This window comes from Meleagris gallopavo, chromosome 11 (assembly GCF_000146605.3).
Source record: "Meleagris gallopavo isolate NT-WF06-2002-E0010 breed Aviagen turkey brand Nicholas breeding stock chromosome 11, Turkey_5.1, whole genome shotgun sequence".
Taxonomy (NCBI): domain Eukaryota; kingdom Metazoa; phylum Chordata; class Aves; order Galliformes; family Phasianidae; genus Meleagris; species Meleagris gallopavo.
Genome location: NC_015021.2, coordinates 19,946,435 through 19,965,227, shown reverse-complemented (window position 1 = coordinate 19,965,227; position 18,793 = coordinate 19,946,435). Strand labels below are relative to the sequence as shown.

The 18,793-nt window shown below is 45.0% G+C and overlaps 1 protein-coding gene across 8 annotated transcripts in view; it reads right to left on the bottom strand.

The window, feature by feature from the left end:
* MECOM (MDS1 and EVI1 complex locus) overlaps positions 1 to 18,793 on the bottom strand; it is a 165,663-nt gene that overhangs the window by 24,091 nt on the left and 122,779 nt on the right. For 3 of the 8 annotated variants that reach the window (XM_010716947.2, XM_010716949.2, XM_031555002.1), the window contains exons 2-6: positions 17,632 to 17,766; positions 9,056 to 9,158; positions 7,537 to 7,753; positions 4,795 to 4,942; positions 3,808 to 3,961 (exon numbers count right to left, since the gene is read on the bottom strand). In XM_010716947.2, coding sequence (XP_010715249.1) covers positions 3,808 to 3,961; positions 4,795 to 4,942; positions 7,537 to 7,753; positions 9,056 to 9,104 — 568 coding nt within the window. In that variant the 5' untranslated portion in view covers positions 9,105 to 9,158; positions 17,632 to 17,766. Of the gene's footprint in view, positions 1 to 3,807; positions 3,965 to 4,794; positions 4,943 to 7,536; positions 7,754 to 8,320; positions 8,408 to 9,055; positions 9,159 to 17,631; positions 17,767 to 18,793 lie in introns of those variants that run through there. The other 5 variants (XM_010716946.2, XM_010716951.3, XM_031555001.1 and 2 more) reach the window with 3 other exon arrangements.

Here is an 18,793-nt window from a genome sequence, read left to right as displayed (position 1 = left end):
CTGTCCTCTTTTCCCACCCTCTTGACCAGCAGGCAGGTCCCCAGGCTGTGCTATGGACTGCACCCTTTCAATACATTAACATTTGTCAGCACGTCTGGACTAACTTGCTTCTACTGATATCAGCTCTAGCTTTGTTTAAAAACAAGGCAACAACAGTAATGGTAAGCAGTGATTATCCCTCTGTAATAAATCCCCTCCCCCCCCTTTTTTCCAGCCAGGAAAAAGCAAGTGGTTACTGTATTTTTATTTAATTTGCATTATATCATAAGCTCTCATCTTTCACACATCAAAGCCACACAACAATACACATTGTGTATTCTGAGGCCTTTTTAACAATCATTTTCAAGATTTGAGACAGACTGACATAATTTACAATGGCTCTATTTTAAGCCCGCAGAGGAAACTGAATTGAATGTATCCCATCCTGCACTGTTGGTTCCCATGAACTGCAATCACGTCCTCTGACTTCCACTCACACCGGGGCCTGCACTAACCTTCCTGCTCGTCCTAATCTCTGCCCTTGAGAAACTTGACCACTTGTTGTCATGTCTCAACTGTTTACCTCTTCAGCAGGCTGCTCCATATCTCGGTAACAATGCTCCCATTGTTTGAGGGCCTGATCCTGCCCATGCTGCACCCACCCCTTTTCCCTATTCATGTCTCATTGACAATTCATGGGGTAAAGAACGCAGAATTAGGCCCAAAGACAGGAAATTTGCAATGCAGTAATTCAGGAAGAATGTCTGTTGCTGTGTATCAGTCAGTGTTCCTGTTGGAAATCTTCATTCACAAGGAAAGAAACAGAAGGAAGAAAAGAAAAAAAAACAGATGAGAGCAGAAGAGAGGAGAAGAGAGGAGGAGAGAGGAGGAGAAGAGAGGATGTGCTGGCACAGATCTGGTCTTCCTAAAGTTCAGAATGTTGTCTTTTAAGGAACATGAATATATTATCAACTTATTACTCTCCATTAAAACTTATTACCCTCCATTAAAAGAAACCAAGAAATATTCTACTTCTGCAGAAATGCAAAATTACATACTAAGAACTGAGAGAGATCCTTACAAACTGCTAAAGGGGGATGCAAATTAGCCACTTAACTAATATATTTGATCTTAGCTTTGAAACTAAATTAAATTGATAATGGCAATAACATTAAAATATGGAAATCTTTATTATTATCATCTTGATCAAACAATTAATGGCTGTACTGAGCAGTTCACCTCTTTGAGCCCACCAGTTATTTAAAACTATTTAAAGGGAGGTCTCTCCCATTTAACAGTCTATTAAAAAGTGGGCTCTCAAGGCTGACCAAGAAGTTTTGGAGCCAGGCCTGAAGTCCTTTCCCTCCAGAGGTGCCTTACTCTTGGGGACTACCTTGGGGAAGTCAGGTGGGATGTGGCAGAAGCTGCTGGTTCTGCAGATGAGGGGTGCAAGTCAACCATACTGCCTTGACTTCTACTAAGTACGAAGAGCCAGGACTGCCCAAGCAAGTCCCTGTTACAAGATCTACCTCTTTTTCACCACATGACTTTTATTTCCAAGCAAAGCCTTGCTTAAAATTTAGTAGATGGGGGACGGTTATCAACTTTAATTGCTTCCACATATCAAAGCAACAGAAGCTGGGTTTGATTTCTCCTGTTACACCTTATTACATCCTTTAAATCTTAGCGCCGTACTTTTAAGCAACTAAGTTGTACGGGAAGCTTCCCTCCTCACAGCTTTTATTGCTGCACAGACCCAGGTTTAACACAAACTCCCAGCCTGTGTCCCAAATTGAAAAAATTCATCTCATGCTAAAGCACTCTGCACTGCAATCGTCTCTGGACCTCAAATTAGCTAGCAGTTAAGTTTGCATATTTTCTGCTTATTAAAAAAAAATTACTGTAAGTACTATTTTGAGTGTGTTTGACCTATTATGGCATGTGGTTTCTATTTGGAGAGGCTGGACATTCTGCAAAGGCAGTGAGTAATTACCTTAGTGTTGGTGAGTTTTCACTCAAGCTTGGGCGGTACACTGTAATAAGAGACAGTTGCCATAAACAGACTGGTAGAGTAAATCATGGTGTGTGGCCTCTTGGTGGAAAACAGATATCTCCTTGAGGTGACCCTACCTCCCTCCCATTGCTCAGCAAAGCCCACTGAACATGTGGTCTCCAAACCCTTTTGTTCCGTAATTACATGGCTATTATTCAGAGATTGCTCAGTGGGTTTTCATCTCTCATTCTGTACATTTCAAGAATACTGGTTGCTGGTTTGATTTATCAGAGTAAACAGTAACAACAACAACAAAAAAACCAAACAAGTTAGGGATTATTTCATTTAAGATAGGCACCACTTTTACACTTCTTTGTAGGGTATGGATTGCAAGAGGACAAGCCGAAGGTTTCATCCACGGGCCAGAAGTTAATGTTGTCTAATAGTTGTAAGTGTAAAATGCAATTATTTAACCTGTAATCCTAGATTTAAGAATTTTTTAGTGATGTTTATTATTAGACTTAGTTATACATTTTCTTACCGAAGAAGCCAAAACAAAATGATTCTCTAACTCAGTGGCAGATATACAGGCTTCCCACAAATGACTCTTTCAAGCCATGAGTTGAGGTTTTATAAGACTCAAAGCACATGTCAAAGCAGCATTATAGAGCTCCTAAGCAGGTGTTTTCACTGAGGAGCTAAACGCACCAGCTACAGGTGTCCACTCCATTGAATGGGACCATGCAGTGTGAGGTAGAATTCCAGCCTTGCTGTCCTCTGTTGCTACAACTCACCTGGGTGAGGTGCCACCTCTGTCAGACTTAGAGTGCACTACGAGTACAGAAAATACAGTCAGGTGGAAGAAAGTATCAAGATGACATTTTGGTAAATTCTTGTTGAGAATAGCAAAAGTTGAAGAAGTTTAGAAAACAAAGAGAGGAGGTCATAAAGTGCTTTCTGAGCCATAACAGGTGCCTGAGTAGACCATGGTGGAGATTAGCATTTGCCAGAACAATATTCTTGAAATATTTTCTGTGTCTCCTTCCCTGGTGAAAGGAAGAGAAAGCAACTTGCAACACTACTGTGCACCCAGATTCCTCCATCTCATAGCAGAATCTGGCCAAGTAGCAAACACAACGCCTGGGAGGACTCTGAGGACCTGATTTATAGCCCAGTGCAGTCAGGCCCACATGGGAGGCAAGTTTTATTGCTGGAACAGCTGTTGGCAAAGCTCTTATAGCTAAACCCAATACTTAACTTCAGGGCATGCAAAAGAGCTGCAAGGAGCGAGGCAAGCTCCTCTGGCTGAAATACACTGGCTTTAAGGTTTTCTTTCCAATTCCCACCAAAGCCATGCTATCTGCTGTTGAGATTCAGTGGCCCCAAATTAATTTCTAAAGCAAAGCAGCCTTTCCGGTCCTGCTGGCTCTGCCTAATGCCCAATGCATCTGGGTCCAGCACTGCCTGCAGCACAGGGGCTGGTACTGCTGCAAAGGAGCAAGAAGGAGAGCAGCCAGCTCAGCATGGTGCAAAGCACAGCTCCTTCTTGCCAAAACTCCCTCCCCGCTTGCTCTTTGCATCTATGCATGGAAAAATATCCCAGGGACAAAAGGTACATTTATACAGCATGCAGTGTCTGCCTGGAAAGGAAAATCATATGAAAATAATGTTTTGCATCAGACTGTGAATTACTCAGTTCTCATTTAGTAACTCACAGCCCCCAAGAAACCAGTGGGAAACGCCAAGGAGGCGCAACACAACCTCCTGCTTGCAGGTTACACTGTTTTTTGACAAAAGAAATACACTTAACCGAAGACGCTTAGTGGAAGACTTACATATAAAGGGTTTGACACTGCTGTGGATGTGTTTATGCTGTTTGAGGCCTGAAGATGTGGCAAAGGTTTTGCCACACTCTGGACAAGCGTGAGCACGAGCCCCAACATGCTGGGAACGAATGTGCCTCTGGAGGTTGCTGGGGTCCGTGAAAACCTGCTAGGAAATGAGTACTGATTAACCAAGAAACTTAACTGCAGAAGAAGCCACTTAGCACAAAATCCAGAACTACTGGGAGCTTTATAGGACTAAAACCAGTGGCTGCTTGTTGCACTGCAGCCTGGCCAAAGGGCATCAATGGGAGCTGTGCCTACAGGACGGGGCCTCATCTTCCCAGGGTCACTCAAATATTTGGTGGAACAGTTAACACCTTTGCAACCACCACAGCAGATGCAGTTGCCCCTGCGATTGGAAGTCGTGCCTTTGAGACCAGTGATTTCCTGTTTGGCATCCTCACAGAAAGTCAAAACATGGCTATCTGAAACCTCCAAACATGACTGCAATAGAAATGCTTGGCTGAGTGCATGGCAGCATAAAATCCCACTCGCAGCCCCAGCATCTAGGGCTTGGCTGCATCTTATGAGTATCAGGTCAATGTAAAGTCCCCATTATTGCAGCAAATCTACTTAAAAAACAACAAAGCCCTTATGTAAAAGGCCCAGGCTTTAAGAATCTTGTGAAAACAAATGCAGAGCACCACATCTTCTACCAATTATCTGGGTGGCAAGCTGGGAGGTAATGCAGATGCTCTGGAGATGAGATGGTTGCACTCACTTAGAACAACCAGAACCTAGCATTATTTTCTTATTTTGCTTTCTATCGCAGCAGCATCCTTCTAAATCAAACAGGGTAGAAAGCTAACGTGTACAAAGTGAAGGTTTAAATCTTGAAGAAACAGGCACTGTGGGAGCCCTATGCCCTCACATATCCCACCCCCAGCTGCCCCCATGTGCTCAGTGCCACAAAAACAGCCTACAAATTCACTGTACCTTGGCACAGTTCTCACACTCGTAGTGCTTGCCGCTGTCATGCGACATTTGGTGACGTATCAAGTTGGACTTCCAGTTGAAAGCTTTGGGGCACTGGTCACACTTGTACTCCCGCTCCTCGCTGTGGGACAGCATGTGCTTCTCCAGGCTGCAGGAACAGAAACAAGTGGTACATCAGTGCAAGAAGAGGAGGCAGCAGAGCATATAACCTCCAAACAACAACAAAAAGAGACAAAAAAAATCAAGCCCCAAAGGCCCAATCCTGACATACCCAGGTCCTTTGAGCCCCAGGCACACCCCGCTGGGAGGCAGAGCATCCCCTCCATCCCACAGTAACACTGCCTGATGTTTCGCCAGGCCCCTTGCAAAAGTTCCAGAAGATTATGCTTCCATCACTCCCAAAGGAGATTATTTCATACACCTCTCAATATTTCACTCTGGTAATTCCTCCCTGCAGTCTGAATCGTTTCTGCCTTGTTGCTTTCACTCTAAACACACCTAGGAACCTACTATCTGATGTAGCCTCACTCCTTTGATGGGAGTCTATTTTTCTTGCAGCAGGAATAGATCAGAAACAACTCCACCAGTGAAACAGAAGGAGCATAAGCGAACAGAGCAAAGCTTCTGAATGGAGAACACTTAATGCAAACTTATATTTGATGATTATTAAGTGTGTTCAATTCTAGTTGTTTATTCATTCATTTCTTAGCAGTTGGTTCAGTCTATTAGTAGCATACTCAATCCTCTCCTAATTCCTGTTGTTCATCTTTGAATTCATTTTCACCTCTGAGTTTTCTGAATTTCTCTTTTAGAATTCATCTGCTGCAAATATATGTTTAAATACATTGGTCATATATCAAGCCACAGCTCACACTATTGCTTGCAGAGAGATCCGTATATGACATAAATGGGGATTCACAGAAAAGCCATCGGAAAAGGGTTTCTAGCCAGCACAGATCAGTGCTTCCTTGTTGATGTTCCCACTGAATCTGTAGACAAAACCTGAGGGGTTTACAGTTTGTCCCCTGTTGTGTAGTCCAAATGGCAACTTACATCCTCAGCTACAAGGAACAGAAATTCTTTCACCTGCTGATGCTCTTCAGTTCTACCTCTCTTAGGCTTTCTCCTTCAGGGAAAAATATTTCCTGCTTTGCTTCCTAGCACTCAGCTAACAGTTGTATCTCCATCATGCCCTGGTAAACAAACCTGCCATAAGACCTGGAGAGGTCCCAGGCACCTGATGTGGCTGCACCACCCACAGACCTCAATCTTCACACTCAGCTCTTTCTCAATTTAATTACACACACCCTCAAGCACGGCTCATTCGAGCCTTTTGTTTTATATAATCCCTATATAACATGCTTCTGTACTTTTTTTTTTTTTTTTTTGCTGTGAACTGTCTTTGTGGCGTATTAGCTTCTCAATAATTCAACAGTTTGGAGAATGACTGCATTCCTTCTCATTTTTCACTCTTTCTCACAGTACTGCCCGTCTATTTATGATGACTCGTTCTTTGTTTTCTGCCCTCTCTCTTCAATATTTAATATTTTAAGCTAAATTTACATTTGTTCAATGATTCCCATATGTTTGATATTGTCCTCTGGTTCACAGGCAGAAAAGAACTTCAACACCAAATAACTCACAACGTGGAAAGATGTCACAGTCCCAACCTATGCTGCACCCACCATTGCTGCAGCTCTTCTGACTTCATCTACCAACCTGAATCAGTCACTCAGACTGAAAATTAGACACATGGAACTGAATACAGCTCAAGCAGCCAATGAAGACAACACTGTACCTGCACAAACGTGGGGCTGACCCACAAGAGCAGCGTTTGGTACACTGTGCTTTCATTTTGTTGTCATTCACTCTGTGGAACTGCAATAAGCAGGTTGTGTGACACTGCATCCTCACAGTTGGGATCTCGTCCAGGATCTGCCTATTAAGATAGCTCAGCACAACTGCTATATGTTGGCTGAGGTCAACCTTCCTGCATCCTCAAACTGAACTTACCAAAACATTTGTGAGCAACATGCTGCAGAAGCTCCTGAGCACTCCCAATATCTTTCAGTAATTTGCAAAGTTTCCTGCACTGTGATACATTATAAGCAGCCACAAAAGAACTACAGTGATGGGAATCGTCTTCAGCATATAAAGCTGGACTTTTTATTCACATTCCTACCTATACATATTTTAGGGATGTAGGCATATAGGTCTGCCTGTTTAAACAGACAGGAATATATAAGAAAACGATAAATTCCAGTGTTTCAAAACAGAAGAGTTGTGTATACATGTGTATGTCTATATATACGTACGTTTACATACGTTAATATCTTGAACACAATCTAACCAACTTGCTTCTGCCTAGCATGGCTTGAAAGATAAAATTGGTTTCACCAAATGAACACCACTCAGAGGTGCTCTAATTTATTTCTACCTAAAAATAAGGAGATCAGACCTCAATTCATTTGAGCTATAATCACTCCTTTGATTTCAACTAAACACGCCATTATCAAAAGATCCAGTTCTTAATTTAAGGTATCTATTAAGGATTAATTTCTGATCTATCAAGACACCATTGATTTCCATGCTCTAAAGCCAATGAGCACAGAAACTTATTTACCTTTACCATTGGCTTGTATACAAGATATCCAGTTCTGCCCTACCTGATGCCCTGTGATTTGACTGAAGCCATTAGAGAAATTTGCCTTACTCAGTCATGTTCTAAGCACTTAATCCTACCTTTGTAAGTCTGGGAAGACTTGATCACACTCTTTACACTCCTGGATTTCGTGCACATCCCGAAGGTCGTTCTCATTCTCAAGCTTTTTCTGGAAGTCCTCCTCCACCATGGAGAAGGCGGAGTGTGGTGTGCTGCAGGGGAACTTCTGGTGGTCCACCAGCTCAGCCTTGGACTCAAAGAGCTGGTCGCAGTCCTCGCAGCGATACTGGCGCTCCTCTGCAAGACAAAAGGGTTGGCATAGGGGGATAACATCAGTTTGGGGTCATTTTTAGTTACTCTCAGCAGTTCCACAACTGTGTAGTTAAATAAAGTTATTCCGTGAAAAATATTATTATTTTTATTAATAATAATAATAAGTATGCTTTATGATGCTGTATAATACTTCAATTCTGTAATATATAAATGCAACGTTACCTGTTAACTGCCTGGGTGACACATCCTATGGGAATCCCTAATGTAGGCCTGGGACAAAAGTCAGCATGCTTCCAATTACTTTAAAAGGGGATATCCATTTTCTGAAGTGGATATCTACAAGAAGCTGACAGTCTCTGACTTCCTGAATGAAGTAAACTTACACAAACATCAGCTACTGCAATAGCCAAAGCGGCGTTTACAGTTTGTAGAAGTCCTTCTACTTCCATTAGAGTTCTCTTCCAGCACCCAAGGTGAGCCAGATATCCAATAAAACAGTCACAAAGTTTTTCTCACTGAAAATGACTGTAGAAGATCACAGGAGTACCACTTAGGAGTGAATATTTCTTTCCATTAATTACTAGCTCTTACCAAGTAATTAATTAGCTGAAGAAAATCCCAAAATGAAGAGGTGAAGAAAAGCAGCTCACAGTGCTCTGTAGGATTTTCTACTGATGGCCCACATGGGCAGCCACATGCCCTGTTTTGGGCACAGCTCAGGAACTGAAGATGCAGCACCTGTGTGCTGCTTGAATAATGAATGAGCACGAGGAGGAAGGTTGGCTGTGTTCTCAAAAGCAACAGCAACATTAACAACCTGAGATTTTCTCTTTAAAATAATAGTTTTTTGACAAAATTACAAAATAAACATCAAAAAACCCACAACCAACCAAAACCAGATATAATCAGGATCCATACATTTCACTCTTGAAGGACCAGCACAGCCTGGAGATAATGACATGGATTCCATTCCTCCTCTGGCAATACCCAAAACAAGATTAAGTTTCAACTCCGAAGCCTTACTGCTGCCCTCAGTTACATCTGCAGACCCCATTTCTGCCATGGAGGTTTGAGTATATGAGGACTGAAAAACATCAAGAGGTGCAGAATCACAATGCTGAGAAAAGTCATCTTTGAAAAGTAGAGCTTAGCAGACTGACAGGTCTGCTAAGGGCAGGTGGTAGACAAATGCAATCATGGTCCAGCTGTCCTCCTCAGCTGCTGGCAGGCTATTCTGGAGTTCAAAGGTATTGCAACAGAGGAGAAATCTCGCTACATTTTTGCTTCATTTCAATGGTATTTCATATTAGATAAGAAGTGGCTAACCATGAATGTCCGGAGCCATTGTTTCATGTGAATAATCTTCACTCTTCATGAACAGTAATAGCTCCTCTCCTGGCTCAATGTCTGCCACTACTCTGTAGAATATCTGAAAAAGACAAAGCGAGATGAATACCACGAAAGGCAAAGAGGCAGTTAGTGCTGCAGGGCTGACACCAGGTGCCCAACCCACCCCTGGCACAGGTGCTGCAAAGTGCTGGGGATGGGCAGCCTGGGCTGTGCAGGTAGGCTCTTTCAGCCCCAGAGCTGTTTCTGCTTTATCTTGAAGATAAAGAGGAAGTTGCTTTCAACAGCCTCTGCTGCAAAGCAAGCTGCATGATGACTGCAAACATCACCAGCAATTCATGTTCTTAATTACACCAAACTTACCAGCCAAGGAGCCCATAAAACATGTCCCTGAATGAGCAACATAGAGAACATTTCTCCTCTTGGTTGCACTGAAGAAAGTAATTAAATCACACCTGAGGAAATTCTGCTGATCAGCATGTGAGCATCCAACCCCACCTGCTTCTATTAGGTAGCTCAGAGAGTAACGAGGGAAGGGGCTTGTACAATGCAGCATGCTTCTTTGCTCTTAAGTTTCAAATAGAAACCAAAGGAACAACTCATCTAGGATGAAGATATGCACAGATGCTTGTCTGCAGCCTCAGCCACAGGTGGCAGCTGCTTCTCTCTCCATGGGCCCTATGTCTGTCAGCGGGGAGGAGTCCAGCAGAGAGGCAGGGGCCATGCACCCTTGGTACCACACACCCACAGCAAGCTCATGCCTGGCAGCCAGGCTCTGCCAGAAGGAAGCTCCTAAAGAATCCATCTGGCTGCTTTTTCTCTCAGGAGAAAACATGAGGAACACTAAAAATCTCCAAGAAGCCGTTCAAGTAAATATTAGTAACTTCCTCAGGCCTTGTTAAACAAAAACACACGAAAGCTATGTTTCGTACCCTAACAAAAGACGTATTTGCATTCTGTCTGGTGTATTTCTAAAGGTTTTACCCTCAAACTATTAACTCTCAAGACCCGTTCTAGTGCTGTGAGAGAAAGGCAAAAAGTCAACAGCTGTTTTGCCACAGGCCAGATGCAGGTATCCCTCTTGCACAGAGCATTATTCCCCTCACACAGCGTATCTCTCTTGCACAGCCTATTGCACAGCATATTCCCCCTGCACGGCATATTCCCCATGCACAGCACATCACCCAGCTCTGCACAGCACAGAGCAGCTACCCAGGGCCTCCAGGAGGTGGCTGTACAGCCTAATGGTTATTGCTGCACAGGCAGCCCCCGCCTGTAGGTATGTGCTAACTGCCTAAAACTAACTAAAGAAGACACATTTCCTCTGATTTGTTTTCTTTTCTTTGCCTTGCCCCAAAAGCTGCTCTGGCAGATGCCAGCCTAGAGACTGCTAGAGTCAGTGCGTCCCACCACCCAATATCCCATGCCAGGCACAACAAACTTGCACTGTAGCCTCCTGCTTAAAGGGAATATCACTCCAAAAAGACAGGAGCAGGCATTCACATGCAACCTCCCCTCCTAAGGATGTTCCTCTTCTTCCACACTATCCTGCCCAGCTCTCAGAAGGACTTGCTTGGGCTCTTTGTTTCCCTTGTCAGTCAGATAATTGTACACAAGCTGCGTGGTTCATTCTCTATTTCTGTTTCCCTTTAGAAAACAATGGGCTTCCCTCAGCAACAAACACCACCATTTTTTGTCAACTTTTCAGCTTCCTTTTGAAAGCACATTAGACTCTGAAATGTGACACATCAGCCTCGGTGCTGAGAGCCCCAGCACCCTGCAGCCCTCATTGACAGCAGCGGCACTGATGGGGCACTGCAGATTTATCCCAGCTCAGCTTCCTAAAAATCAGGAGCATGGTTCTGAGGTCAGCAGTGCTGTGTTTGCAGACTCGGGGCATTCCCCTTGCATTAATCCTGTTTTTCACTAATTTACATGGGCACAGAATCAAATCAGAGCATTCGGAACCCTGCCACCAAGTCTTGAGCAAAAATAATGCCAACAGTGTCTAGTTAACGGTCTTTCAGGTCACACAAAAGAGGACACAGGTGATGCTCACACTCACGGTCCTGCAGCTCCTTGTTGATGTCAGTGCTGCAGAGAACATGTGCTTCAAGCAACAGTTTTTTTCTGAGGTCAGCAATGCATCCGCACAAAGTCATTAACAGAAACCAGAGTGACTTTCCCCAGTGTTTTTCCTCCAGTGCTCCTGCTGTCCCATCCAGAGTACTCTGACTGATCTCTTCACCTCTGGTTGCAAAGTAAGGACACAAGGACCAACAAGGAGGGTCTTCTCTGTCGAGCACTGTGCTGCGCTGCATCTCATCCAGCTGGTGTGATGCAGCATCTTCCCTGCAGCCATGGGACGAATCACTCAACAGGGTGCAAACTCTGGAGCCAGCTGTCCAGCCTGGCTATGTTGGTACTCAAAAATACCGAAATATCAGAGATGATGAAGCAACTGATCAGAAACTGCCTGGCCAGCCTCTGTGGGGAGAGAGATGGAGGGGCACCCAGAAAAACTCCTTTGATGAGGATGAGTGAAGTGTTTTATTTGGCACCTCAAGGCCCACTAAAACAAGGTCTGAGTCTCAGATTTCCAGCTCTGGCATTCTGACATTCTTGTTATTAAAGAAACAACTATAATGATTACTAAAAATAGTAAAGCTCTGTGCATACAAAAAACCCACCTGCTCTAAGAGTTTATATATCCAATTGCTTTCCACAGAAATGAAACATACTGAACATTAGAAAAAAAACGATCCTGCAGGTAAGCATAACCTGATTTCAACACACGTCCTTATTGTCTAAGGCTTTTTTTTCACTCTTCCCACCTAACACCTCATAGGAACTACCCTCTCTGAGAAGGCACCGGCCTGCCCTGTGAAACGCAAGGGAGAAATGTAACCAAAAGAAAAAAAAGGCCAAGCCCAGACGCGCTTTTCACATGCCCTGGGATCAGTGATGTGTGACTGCAGTTTATATAGGAAGAGCAGCATTGGATCCAGGTCTGGAAGCACTTTCTGAGTTCAGGGGTCTGAGGAGGCAGCCTTGTGTGTCCACCCTCTGTGTGTGCTACCAAGCAGGAGAAAAAGCTCCCAGACTGCTGCCCGTGAGGGGAAAGGGGAGGGGAAGAACGCAGCACACGCAATTTACTTTTAAATGGATGAATAAGGCCTCATTGTTATGAATCCCAGTTTACTTTTCCTGGTCAGGCACTTGAAATTTTATTTATGCTTAATAGACTGCATTTGGCATGTGTAAAGATGACAGAGGCGTGAATTATGAATGACCTTCCACCCCTGCAGGAAGTTGTAATAATTGAAATAATAGCGAAAATACGCTCCCCGAGAGCGGGGCCCGGGGCTGCGTGCTTTGAAGCGCCCCGTGGGGCACAGGCCGTGTCAGCAGGGCCCGGCCTTCCCCACGGCCACAGACACTGAGAGGGGAAAAAGTGGCATTTCTGTGAGCTGCCGTGCATATGTGTCACTGGGAAGTGGGAGGATGAGTTGAGAGCTGGCTCTGAAATCGACGGAGGAAAGCTGAGGAGAAAGGTCCAAATGGCAAAAAGTCAACTCTCGGTCTGTGGTGAAGAACTGCTGAGGCCGGAGGGCTGTATTGGGAAAACGAAGCCCTGTTTCAGGATATTCTCCTGAAATGGCATATGGAGTGCCCGTGTCCGTCAGACTCCAGGCAGTCCCAGCACAGGACATCCTGCTCTGCATCCCCTCCCAGTGATGCTCATGCCTTCCTTCATGGCAGGTTTCTGTTGCATGTTAGCCCAGGGTCTAGGATAGGGACTGACACATCCACACAGGCTCCTGCAGACACTGGCACGATCCCACTTGCCCCACTGACAGCCGCCTGCACTCGGGCCCACACAGCCCTGCATCCCCACATCCTATAGCCGCTCCTGAACACCACTCAGTGAGCAGCTGTCCTACTGTCCCTGCGAGCATCTACAAACCTCTGAACCCCGCCGTGCAAGTGGGACTTGACAGCTCTCATCACCAAACAGCGTTCCTGCCTGCAGACAGCACGCTCTTCTGCTTTTATTAATCGTCAATGAAGAGCTTATCGCCTTGCAGAGAGGCGACAATTAGCTGCCGGTTTGGTGCTGAGCAGCTCCTTGCAGGTCACGTCAGGACAGGCTGAAGCTCAGGCAGGATGCTGGCAGCACTGGGCTGCAACAACTCAGGCGCTGCGCAGGAGGCTCAGCACAGCATCACCTCTAATTGCCACAAATGGAAAACCGCAGCTGATGAGCTCTTGGTTCCACCAGCCCCATGCTAGCACGACCTCGCTCCACTGGAAACAGGTTTTCAGTGGGAGCTGGATTAAGCTTTATTTGCTTAATAAACTAATAACTCGTAGGAGGAATAATGACAGAATAGGGCCCTGCATGAGCTCAGTGCACACATGCCCTCCTGACCCATAACAGCCAAAACCTTAATTTCACTCTCTGACAACAAAGCCTCAAAACTATTCGTTAAATACACAACTTTTGCAGGTGGCTGTATGTCTGGGGCTGCTGGACGAGTCTCCGTGTTTCTCTGCCTGGGAGCTGCACGCCGTGCCGGGGGGGCAGAGGCAGTAAAACCTGAAACATGAGGCTGTGCCTGCAGATTGCAAAAGTTTGTAAAACTTGTAAGATGTGATCGGATCTGGTGCAACCTACAGCAGTAGGTTCACTCACCTCCGATTGTATCACTGACACTGTGCACATTGTTAAGAACGTTATTCTACTGTTATTTCTCCCACTGCAGGGGCATATACTCGAGTATATGGGAAAAGAGCACACATAAAAACAAACCAACAAAAAACCTCCTAATTCAGCTCACGCAGCAAACCAAAACCTCAGCAAGCTGACTGTGAGCCACGTGCAGCTTTCCATAGATAAACCAACAGGAATCTTCCAGGAGACCTGGAAGCTCAATGCACTTTCACAGCATTATGTGGCCACATCATTGTCACAGGTGTGCAAACAATAAGCAAGACAGAAACAATTCCATGAGCTCTAATTCAAAGTGCAACCAATATTTCCCTACACAAACAACAACAAAAATAAACAAATCTAAAGAAAGAATGGAAGAAAGAAAGAAAAAAAAAAATACAGCTTAAAGGTGACTGTGATCCCAGCTTAAAAATGTGCTTGGGACTCTTCACAGTCCCTGACACACCACAGCTATAGTTACTGTATTTTCCACCACACTTTCATTAACATGTATATTTAAAAATAATGCTTCTGCTGGGATGACAGCACTGCCAGAAAGTCTACCAGGGCTAATCGTTCTGAAATCAGTAAAAAGTGGAACTAATAGATATTTAATGACAGATAACAGAGGGGACTTGTCCAAGTTAGCAGAAACTGCTATTGACTCCTGACTTTGAGCTGAAAAAACGCATTCCGAGCAAGTAATAGTGACAAGACTTTACAGCTCTGCGCACACTGCAGTCTCTTTGGGGAAAAGGAAAAAATGAGAGTGTGCTGTTTGTGGAATTTTATTATTCATACACATCTTGAATTACACGCGATCAGGTTAGATTGGGTATGACAGGAGATAATAGGAAGACAGCAAAGAGAAATCCTAGATCAATCCTAGATTGGTTTGAAAAAAAATAAAAATAAAAATGTGGCTTTTAAACCCTCTTCCACCTCCAATCAAATGAAATACGAGTTGCATCCCGCGTGCATGTTTTGACTGCATCCCACCATTATCGAGCTGTTCATCTCAGCAAAGCCCATTTCTACAGCCTTCTAAAAGAGCCCAGGCCTTTTGTAAAGCTGATCCCAAGTGATGAAACTTAACCTCAAACATGAGTCGGGGGGCGGGGTGGTATGCCTCTGAAAAAGTCTGCTCGAGAAAACAACAAAAAAATGTTTTTCTTTCACTCTTTTTGTGAAATGCAGAAGGTGCAGCTTAGCAGAGCGACCAGATTACACATCGAGCTGAGCTGCACCGAAATCCTGCCTGGAGCAGTCTGGGAATCATACCTGCCTGTCACTCAGGCTTGAATTTAGTAGCATAAACTTGCGGCCAGCGCGAGGCCGAGTGCTGGCAGGATCTTGTACCTTTTCAGGTACGGCACAATGTTTGCTTGCGAATTTTACAGATGAGTTGAAGCAATTAGAGGAGAACAATTACTGCTGATCAAGTGTCTGTGCCTCGGGAGTGCAGGAGGGCTCCTGCAGAAGGGATGCTCCGGGTGCTGCGTGGGGTGCCAAGGCGCTGCCCCCAGGGATGTGGGGACAGGGGGACGTAGGCTACACCCCAGCTCGGCCCACACCCTACACTTCTGGGGCTGCATTGCTTCTGCGATGCCCTGGCTTGAGCTGCAAGAACTGTGAATGCTCTCTGCTTTACTCTACTGCTCTCTTTTTTGCTGCCTAGGAGCTACAGGAGCAGACTGACACAGCGCAATGCTCTGACTTGCATTTGTCACTCCTTCTACATGGCTGCGTCTGGCCATGTAACGTCCATTTCCCAGTTTGCCTCCCTATTATATTTTATATTACCTCTCGTGAGCTCGTGCCAGAGGAAAGCAGAAGGAGGAGCTGCTAGAAAGGCTTTTTTTGGTTTGAGATTCGAGAGCACATTTTTAGCATTAACTTTTTAGGTCCTGGTCATAAAACGCTGGAGTACGTGTACAATTCTGTGGGTGAACGTGCAGCGTTTCCAGAGGGCCAAATGGGCAACAATCTCCTGCTGACAGCGTGCAGCTCACAGTGAGCTACTTGAACAACGACCCATTTTTAATTTCCAAATCTCAGCAACAATAAGCCATAAAAATATAGAATTATGAACGGCACGGCACCGTGCAAAATAAATAACAAGTCTCCAGTGAATGAAAGAAATTATTGGCAGCAGTACAGCCACCATTACCAAATCTCAGAAATGTAAACACTAAAAAAGAGAAAGTTACAAGCACCATAACTCTCATTCCAGCAGCGTCCCAGTGCCGGTGCGTGGCTGCAGCTCCAGGCAGATGCTGCTGTTCCAGCCCAGCACATATTTCCCATCGCAGAGCACCACCGCCGACGCAAACGCCGTGAGTCGCTCGCACCAATTCACGTGATTCCCTCCCTGCCCTCACCTATTTCTGCCAGCTCTCATTATGAAACGTTTGAATTTGCTGTTTCAATTAGCCCGGATCGTTTCCTTTTCGTATCACTGCTCCATAAATGCTCTGCGTTGAGAGAATTTATCGGTTTTCCACGTAAAACATAATTTCAACTCACAAAATGCATTTTTCATTTACTAATAATCTTTATGGTTTCTTTAGCTAAACCAGCTGCTATATAAAAACAAATGCTATCTCGGCCGGCTGCGTCGTTCCGTGCTATGTGTGCTCCGGGCTGAATTTTCAAAGTTGAAAATTAAAACAATCCTCTGTTACAGCTCCTGCTGAAGCTAATGGGCAGTGGTTCCAATCAGCGATGTGTAGGAGCGAAGTGCACCGCGCTGGGGGCTGAAGGAGCAGGCTGCCTCCCATCCATTTCCTTCACGTAAGGAATTTGATTGGAAAGAGTGATTTCTAATGGAAGCTTCGTGCCTGGTTGCGATTCTTCTTTCAATACTGTCAGGGCAATTAAGCCAGCTGAAGATAATCTTTAACGTTCACCTGATGCGGTTAATTAAGCGGTGAGAAACGAAACGCCGATTGAAGGCATCGAACGCTGCGTCGCAGGTATCAAAGTTTGAACGTGCAACAAGAATACCCCATCAGTTGGTGCTTTGCTATTGTATGTATTTCACTTTCTTAAAGCACAGCTCCCTCAACCTGACTTCACCCATGGAAACACTTCACAGCGGCGCACATTTCCCGCAGACCAAAGCAAAGCCTCATTGAGGGAACACCTAATAACTCATCAGTGTAATTGAAAACAAAATGCAACGCTGCGTCCTTCCTCCCTGTCCCAGCCTCTCCAACACACAGCAGAAGTAACACTTCAGCCTAACAAAGAGTGGATTTAAGCGCGCCAAACAAAAAGAAACAGCGAAGCATCGGAGATCCCGGCTCAGCACAGAAGTAGCAAAGTGTTTGGGAAGGCATCATAATATTTGTGCACGTGTGCATTCAAAGGCAGAGCCCCACGCGTGTAGCTGTACGGGTGGGATTATCAGCTCTGCATCTTCACCTCCACTTTGCCATTAATTGCACACTGAGGTTCCTGCTTAATGCAACAGTTTCGTACAGCAATACAGCTGGAGTGGAACAGGAACCAGAAAACGCCTCTAATCCCAAATCAGCAAATAATGGCTCTGTGTTCCTAAGAAAGCAGTCTCCATTTTTACCAGGCACGAGATTAATAACAGTAATAATAATAATAATAACAATGAGTATGAATTTAAAAGTGTGGAAAAATAGAAAAATTCATATAATCTGCAGCCCAAAGCCAAAATTACTCTATTCTGCATTTAACATCTGTGCCTTATCCTCTGCTGTAACAACAAACAGGCCAAAATCTGTTGTGAATTGCTGCTCTTTTTTTTTTTCCCTGTGACACCTTAAAGTTCCTTAAAATGTAAGTCCAGAAAGTGAACGCCACATACCTGATCACTTATCTGACATGCAACAAGGTTGTGCTGATCGTAGCATCCAGCAAACTTGATGTATTTGAGCCAGTTTCCTACATCTGGTTGGCTGGCGTCTATGCAGAACTTCACATTGCAAAACTCATCCAAGATCTAAAAGGAAGAAGACGAAAGGGTCAACCTCTGTGCTGCTGTCCGGGAGCACCATGCGAGGAAAAATCAGAGGGTTTCAGATAAGCACATGGGTCATAATGCAGGGATGCAATAAGAAGCGTGCTCCTCCGTGAGAATTTATTAGGAATGGTCAAAATGCAGAGATAGTTATAGAAGGACAACAAATGTACTGAGAAATGCCTTGACAAATGTCCACACGTTGTCTAATTATCGCTAAGAAACACTGCTGACTTAAGAGGCATTTGAATTTCACAGCATTTATTTCTGTTTAAAATTAAGGTTTTAATTAAACATGAGCTGCCAGGGAACGGAACAGCGATTACGAAAAGAACTGATTGTGGTTTCATTGGAGTTTGCTGCTTTGGTTCAGATGTGCGCTGCCTGCAGCTCCCACTGAGCCCTTTCGGATCCGTGACCCCGACCCAAACTTTGCGGGGGAGGCGGCGTTATTTATCTCACTTTAATACTTGTGCCTCCCAAACAGCACTTAAATCACCCCCCTTAATTAGAGCACAAGAATAGAGCTCCCCGTCCCAAACTCGAGAAAATAAATGAAAAACAGCGTAAACACTCGTGCAAAACATGGCAGCGTTCAAGAGACGGCAATAAAAATGGTTCCAGTAACGCAGATAATAAACAAATATCAAATACAGGTAATAAACAAATATCAAGAGATTGCTCGCGGACAAGAGGATGTCCCACTCTGACAGTGGGACAACCCGCCGTGCTGTCCATGGGAGCAGTGCCAGGCTCGGCCGCAGGCTCTCTGGGGCCTGTCCTGCGTCCCGCACGGCGCTGCTCCCCCCGCACCGCTTCAAACTCCCGCAAACCGAAACGCAGAGGGAGACGGTGGCCGTTTTCCCAGCGGGAAACGTTCGAGTTCACGTCAAGAGGCAGCGAGCCGCCGGCCTCCGAGCCGAACTGTCGGCGATCCCGGCACAGTGTGACGCTGAGCGCACGAGAAGCCACGGACGGTCCCCGGCGGGGCTGCCGCTGTCGCAGCCCG